This window comes from Orbicella franksi, chromosome 15 (genome assembly GCF_964199315.1).
Source record: "Orbicella franksi chromosome 15, jaOrbFran1.1, whole genome shotgun sequence".
NCBI classification, from domain to species: Eukaryota; Metazoa; Cnidaria; class Anthozoa; order Scleractinia; family Merulinidae; genus Orbicella; species Orbicella franksi.
This window is the reverse complement of record NC_138159.1, coordinates 21,182,847-21,190,346: the sequence shown is the minus strand read 5'-3', so window position 1 is coordinate 21,190,346 and position 7,500 is coordinate 21,182,847. Positions and strand designations below refer to the sequence as shown.

The 7,500-nt window shown below is 41.2% G+C and overlaps 1 protein-coding gene across 1 annotated transcript; it reads left to right on the top strand.

Annotated features, from left to right (window-relative positions):
• The first annotated feature begins 3,910 nt into the window (after positions 1-3,910).
• Positions 3,911-5,961, top strand: LOC145470758 (uncharacterized). Its single transcript, XM_081454587.1, has 2 exons — positions 3,911-4,198; positions 5,173-5,961. Exons 1-2 carry the CDS (start codon positions 3,911-3,913, stop codon positions 5,929-5,931), a joined length of 1,047 nt encoding a protein of 348 aa, XP_081310713.1. The 3' UTR covers positions 5,932-5,961.
• Positions 5,962-7,500: the final 1,539 nt, after the last annotated feature.

Genomic DNA, 7,500 nt, shown 5'->3' with positions numbered 1-7,500 from the left:
ACGGGACATGGGTTCTTTTGGGTCTACCTCATTCGAACAGGTTTTCATACATCTCAATTTGATCGTGCTGAACGTAAACATCTCTTAACAGGTTACCTGGAGCACAAAAATAACTAGGTTTAGTTTTGGAAAAAGGGGGCTAGCTGATTTTAGACCCCGAAAATTATGGAAGACGATGAAAACAATTATTTTAGAATAGACCGGTCGATTTGTTTCCTCGTGTTGTATATTTTATTCACGCTTCACAGGTTCGCCAAACCTAAAATTGTTCTTGCATTTATAGGTTCTCGGATATTTATGAAGTATTCCAGCTCCAGTGTAGTTCAACTTAATGAGTTTACAAAACAAGAAACTTCAACATTGGCAACCGAAAACTCAAATCTTACTTATTCGCACGAAACGTCATTTTGAGGGAAACATTTTGTCTGTTTAAATTTGCCAAGAACACCTCTTTCAACGTGTTCCATGGCCTAAATTTAGGATAAAAGCATACGTTATACAGTAGTTTCGTTACAGTCTGTTTAATTTTGATGCTCGTACGTTAGGAAGGCGGTTACTTTCGCTGGGTTGCTTCTCTCGGATTTCAGTTGGTAGCATTAAGTATCCCTCTACTTTCGAAGGGTCGCTTCGTTCAAAGCTTTACGATATCTCTTTTGAAACCCCTATATCGATGAGTTTGTTAAGACAACAAGTTTAGGTACGTGAGAAAATAGCAACCGATTTAAGTGTTACTTGAGGTTAGTCAGTTTACGGTTGTTTATGTGAAGGATTTCGAATTTACTGAGATTCGAACGAACGAATAACCAAAGGTTTTGCAGATCGAGGAGGTGTTATTTTGGCTAAATATACTAGATTTAATTTATGAAAAGTAAGTTCAAGTATCAATACAGGAGATTCACGAAATCGCTTGAAAACATAACCACCTTGAAAAGAAGCTATTTACGAGCCTAAAACTGAGGAATAAAAATCTCATCGTCTTACAAGGGGAGGGGGACGTAAGGGGGGTCCGAAAACCGCAAAACCGCACAGATATACGCCAAAAAACCGCAAACCGCATCGGATTTTTTCCCGAATACCGAAACCGCACGTACATGGAGGCCACAATATGAAAGCTGACGTCAGAAAGACTTGTGATATATTCTGATAACATTGTACGTTAATATTAAACATACCATCATAACGCTGACGGTATATTGTACTACACTATTACACTCTGTTTACTACTAACCAAATGCCAAGTATGTGGGTCATGTACTTGAACGAGTACTGATATCTCCCTTGACTTTGAAAAACTCTGTCACTGATCCTGTGCATCTTGCATTGGGTGACTGATTACCTTGGACGACCCTGTGCTAGTTGTGGAACGCGGAATAAATGTTACTTCTGGAATTGTGACCTTCTTGTCTCCTAAAGAGTTCACGTTCAGTGGAGAAGACGATTGTTAATTGCAAACCACAGAGTTAACTTGTAAGCTGATGTAATGAACCCTGATGCGTTGTAAAACAAAACACTTGGCTCGCGCTTGCAAAACAACCGCATGCCGACCGCCTGCCGACTGTTCTAAAGAGTGTTACCACCGCACATATTTTTTTTTCACGGAAAACCGTGACTTAAAGGTTGTAATAACCGCAAACCGCTTAGTGTTTTGAAACCGCAATACCGCGAGTTAAAACGAAAATTACCGCAAAACCGCACCAAAAATAACGCAAAACCGCATCACCGCAAACCCTTACGCCCCCCTCCAAGGGGCTTTCAGTACACGTGCTACTAACTAGTGACTGTGTAGCTAGTGATGTCTGTTCGTGACCTCGCCGCTTCCGTATTGCTTCTTCAGCCGGTTGTCCTTTCCAATATCAGTATGGCGACAGGCTCAGCACACAAAGTGGGCACGAACAGTATTTTGGTAGACGATAGTTGGTAACTCAGAACCCAGATCTTCATTTTTGCAAATATGTATTAAAAGTAATCAGTCGTGAAAACTTCTTGGTACTTTTGTTGGTGGCCATGGGAAATGATTTACTACGAAAAGTCTTTGCAAGAGAGAATGACAGTTTTGATTGTAGTTATTTCCATCATCGCCGCATTTTTGACACGTTTCCCAAGATTCAAATAAATAACAAGCAATTACCGAAGAAAATCATGATGTTTTCAGTTGCGAGGAGGTTTATCATCGTATTTTGTAGGAGACTGGAAATAAATTTAGACATGTTTATTAATGTTCGCACGTGAATATTAACACCACATGCAAAACACTTTCAGATATACTAGCAAGTGTCAATTAGCAGATAAGCATGATAAGTTACTCTGTAGTTGAACTCACAGTTAAGTGAAAATGGGGCTTTATAATTTCCCATCTGAATCTACAATCACGGGCAAAAATCTTGGGACAAATTTGCACTTTTGGCGCTTTTGCGCACACGCCAGACGCAAATACAACTTCACCTGCCTAACCTCCCCGCCCCCCCCCCCCCCCAGCCCCTCATATAATGTTGAAAACTACCACCGGCAATTTCTTCTGGTTTTCAACGTTGTATTGGGTGGGGACGGGGAACAGTAACGCGTTTTTAAAAGGAACGCTGCGCTTTTTTCAAACTTCAGTAGTAAAACACAGATAATTCATTAAATTACATTAGTGTCCCAAGGACTTTTGGCCACCATTGTAGGTCCCATTCCAAAATTATGGAACACGCTAATGTAACCACGAGAGTTAAATTTATCCATTTGGTTGCCCTTTCATTTTTTTGTGTTTGTTTGTTATTTAGTTAATTTTTTGCGTACTTTTTCAATCAGTGCAGATTCCCGTTTTTTCACATCGTGTTATGTAATCGTCTATTGTTTATCACGTAACCTCGTGAGGTCTATTCTTTTGGTTCAGAATTACGTTGTATAGCGTTTTAGTGTTTTTAGTTTTTATTCAGCCGTTGTCACTTCCGGAGTGCCGTACAGATCTTGTAAGAAATCTCGTTTTTTCCTTTCTATTTAAGTTCGTATTTATTAATCTTGTATTTCCTTTCTTGTTCTAAGGGAATCGTTAAGATTAAAAGGACGAATTCAAACCATACAGGAGTGTTGTCTACAAAGCTCCCTAGCAAATTAAGGTCGGCAACCTATATTTACATTCGCAAAGCGAACATACTTAGGATCAATGTGAACACCCGGAGCTGCAATCTGTGTAATAACTAGTAAGGTTTTAATGCTTCTGTCTTTTGTAATGTTAAGTATTTTATGAAAATTGTAAATAGACTAATTTTGATAGCTATTACAAGGTTTTGTAATTTCTTTTTTTTATTTCGATGTGATACCACAAATTAAGGATGAATCACATACTTATGATTCAGTTAAGTCCCTTCCAATGCCAAATATAGAGAGTCCCCTTCCCGACACCAAGATGTTATTTCGAAGGTTGGTCAGAGTGCAATTTGAATGCATTGTCTTGTACAAAGGTGATGAGAAATGGAAAAATTCATGAAAACGGGACCGTAGCAGCCCTAGTTCTCCGCTGTGTAACCCCAATCGAGTCTCTCTCATAGGCTCTCCGTTTTGGATGGATTAGGCCCCCTCGTCTCTTTTAAGCCTGTCCCTCCCCTCCACTCTTTTCGTTCACGACTGAAAAGTAACAGACAGACTCTATTACCAATTTTTATTTTGCTGCAATTGAGAAAATCGAGAGAGAATAATCTCATTGTTTAATAGAAACACGATTTATAACCATTGAATCAGCACGCGTATTTTCTTAGGACTGTTTGAAATAAATTAGCCCCGCGCGGGGGGGGGGGGGTGGGGGAGGGGGAAGGGAAGGACTTTATAGAGCACTAACGGTATGAAACCTCATTACGATGTATAAATCAAAAGTTTATTTTCTCATTTTTCTCTTAGCTGGCGGTTGGAGTTCGATCCGACGGCATTTGTCATGAGGTGTAAACATTGGACGAGACGACTGGCATACACGTACGCAGTGTTTATTTTAACATTTGCTACTTCTTTGATATTGATGGTCTACGTGAATACCTCAGCCAGACCTAGGCTACGAAACGAGAGCAGAATTGCTGATGATTCCATTCCATTGGTAGATTTTAAAGATTTGGGAAATCGCAAGCCACGAGTGTTGCTATTGGTTACTGCTGGCAGTGCGCCGCAAAGGTATGACAGAAGACAGGCTATAAGAGATACATGGTGGAAGCACTGTGACGACAGTCAGGTAAATATGAGCATAGGTTTGTAGGGTATTTTGAGGCTGGCCACAGATAAATCACGATATTTCGGGCTGTCAGAGAAAAGAAAGGTTGTCAGTTGACCCAAAGGAGGTTCGAGAAAATAGTTCTGTGAAACTGATAATAAATGATATGCAAGTAATACGATAATTGACTTATGCCTTGTAATCCTAGTCTGCGAGCAGGCTCACGTTGGAGCACGAGCACAAGCGCGCGCGTCGTAGACGCGTGCGCGAAATCGAGCGGCGAATATTCGACTATCTGTCGGGACTGGAACTAATCAACAAATGCAATCAAATTATAGCTGTTCCCAACAGTTAACATCCCAAAGCCAAGGCGATGCAAAGTCGTTTTCATTCACATTTAAAATAAACAAGGACGATCCCCTCATTTCGATAAATGTTACAGTTAATGCGTTTAAATTAACTAAAGTCCAATGCTGAGAGCACAAAATAGCGAAAACTACGGCGACTGAATGGAAAGAAGTTATAAAAAGATCCAGTGCAAAGACGAGCTCACGTGGCCCGCTCACATGCTCACATGTTCGCCACATGTATTAAACGGTTCCAGTTTACTGGCCGTGACATGCCCTGCAAAAATCAAGCGGGGTGGCCATTTTGGTGTCCTTACAGGAAAGTAATTTTTTTTCTGCATATAACCGTGCACAGGGAAAACAATTCTAGAAAGCCACAGGTCAATTAGTCAAGAGGCGGAGCAGTTAGCAACATGGCGATAACAGGGGGAGGAGCTTAATAAAACCACTTTTTTCCAACGATGTCCACAGTCTCTCTACTCTTCGTTTGTCTCGCTTCTTTCGCCTTCCCTTGCCCGCCTCCGCGTGATTCGCGCTGGCCTCGCTCGATTTTTCTTTCACGTGCGTTGAAGAATAGAGAGGCTGTGAACAGCCTAATATTGCAGAGACAGTGATCCACCTAACTTCTTTTTTATTTATCTCAAACAGGTCAAATGCGTGTTTGTTACAGATGGTATCATTCAGAATGCCACTCAACGTGTTCTCGTGATCCAAGAAAGAAACCAGTACAAGGATCTGGAGTTTCTGCCGGTGGCCGGGGGTTTGGTATTCGGGCAACGTTTTCTACATCAGATCGAATGGGCAAAGGCTAAATTTGATTTCCAGTATCTTCTTAAGATCGATGATGATTATTTCTTGTGTTTAAAGAGACTTTTATCGGAGTTACCCATGCGACCGAAAAACGGACTAGTCTGGGCGAATTTCCACTGCCAGGCAGGAATCGCTTGGGCGGATGAAGCATTCGTTATTTTCTCAAGAGATATAATCCATAAATTCCTCGCACAAGATAAGAACAAGACGTTGTGCCATCCTTTTGGCGATCAAACTTATCACCTATGGCTTAATAACATGAACAAGACGTATTTCCATGACTCGAGGCTGCATCACAATCCACCAGCGTCCTTTTTGCTATTTTTTGAAAATAAGACAAACGTGTGCGACGCGTATATTGGAATACACGGTACATACGAGAGGAAAATGAGAGAATTTGACCTTACTGCCAACGATGGTGCAAAAGATCTAGCCTCGCTGACTCTACCTCCCTTTTCAAAGTTTTGCGCGACTACGAGATTTAACCATCGTGTGTTTGCTGCAGGGTACAACTTTGAACCTAAGCCTTGCGTAGAAAATCCCACTTGGTTTAATTCAACAGGGATGTATATTTACGGCCGTGAAAAGCAGGGATGAGGAACTCGGAAGTAAAGCAAGGGGCAAGATTCTATGGGGGTCGTGGAAAGAGAATTGCGTAATTAAAGGGCCCTAGTCAGCCACACCTTTGTTTTTGTTCACATGCGGGAGTTTCGTTATTATATCTTATTCGGAGCATGTCAGAACGAAGTAAATTATCTTCTCAAACTCATTAATAGTACATCAAGTTAAAACAAACGAACGCACTCTTTAATCTACGATTACTTCTAGTATAATACAATCGCCGAAATGTAAATTTCATTCCTAGTTTCCGGAAAGTGTTCTGATACAAAAGGTTCTCGAGCCAAAGCCTCCTTGTTTATCCGGCACAAGTAACGTTTCTACGGTATTCGAAGGCAATTAACACGTCTACTTCCCCAGCTGGTCTTTTGATTTCCCCTTTTGTTACGTTTCTGATTATGAATAGATGATATACTCCGATCCATCCAAGTTTATAGTTTGAATGTCGGAAGTTATCTTATCTATGCCGAATACGTCTATTTGTGATTCTTTTGCCCTTTTGTCAATTAGTGTGAGCTTATATTTGCGGGATATTAACTTTTCATTGACACCTCCAACTTTGACCACTTGAGTTTTTCCTTTTTAGCCTTTTTATTTGTGACGAAGCAAAGGGAAATTCCAGCCAAATGCTCTTCCTTGATAACTTATCTTCTTCGCTAAACGGACCTTACCTTGGTTTTGTCCAGGGTCCTTCGATTGTTTTCTTAGGGAGGCATAATTAACACGCGCCAGTTCCCTAGCAAAGAATATTCCTCTCCTTCTTTTTGTCCTCGTTTCCATTTGTTCCTATCGTCGCGCATCGTTTTTCCTTAAGCAGACTATTTTCATGCAACCTTTATGGCACGATCGATTAGTTTTTTGATCGATTCCTGGTTCTACCGTAAAACATACCGTGACGACCGTGACTTACATCCAAATTCGCAGCAGCGGCTTATCATTAAACAATAGTAATGCATTAGGGGTAAAGGAAAGTGGGAAAGCTTTGTCCCCGTCGTGAGTGTACACAAGATTTAGGATGGCGATTAGCAAAAGGAGCGTCACTTCTGATGTAATGCAGGCTATTTCAACTACAAGTAGTCCCTCTTTCGCTTAGTCCGTTGTACGTGACGTAAAAAGAAAAAAAAAAAAACCGCGAGAAAAAAATGGCCGCGCAAAGTCCTAGGGGCGAGGGAGTTTATGTTGCTCTCAAAAGGCAAAAATATCATTGGCTTATGTGAGGAGCGATGACAACGCCTTGTCAACATTTGAGATACGTGTGACATCTTGCAGGAATGTTTTGGAACTGGAGCAAATCGAAGCGTTGGAATCGCGCTTCGCAAACCGTGATGTTCTTGCGAATCTGCCAACAGGCTTCGGAAAGATTTAAATTTATCCAGTGTTTGTTTTGGCAAAGCTCACCAAAGCGTTCCGCTTACAACCCGACTGCGATCGTGTTAATGATTTCGCCGCTCAACAGCATCGTCCAAGTCAGCGAATATAATATAAATCCACTGAGCTTGGCCTTTCTGAGCTTGGCCTTTATCGCAATGTTCTTTCGCGTCACGCACG

Coding starts and splice junctions, on each gene's coding strand:
- LOC145470758 (XM_081454587.1), top strand. CDS start 3,911: ATGAGGTGTAAACATTGGACGAGACGACTGGCATACACGTACGCAGTG. Junction 4,199..5,172: donor AGCACTGTGACGACAGTCAG/GTAAATATGAGC, acceptor TATCTCAAACAG/GTCAAATGCGTGTTTGTTAC.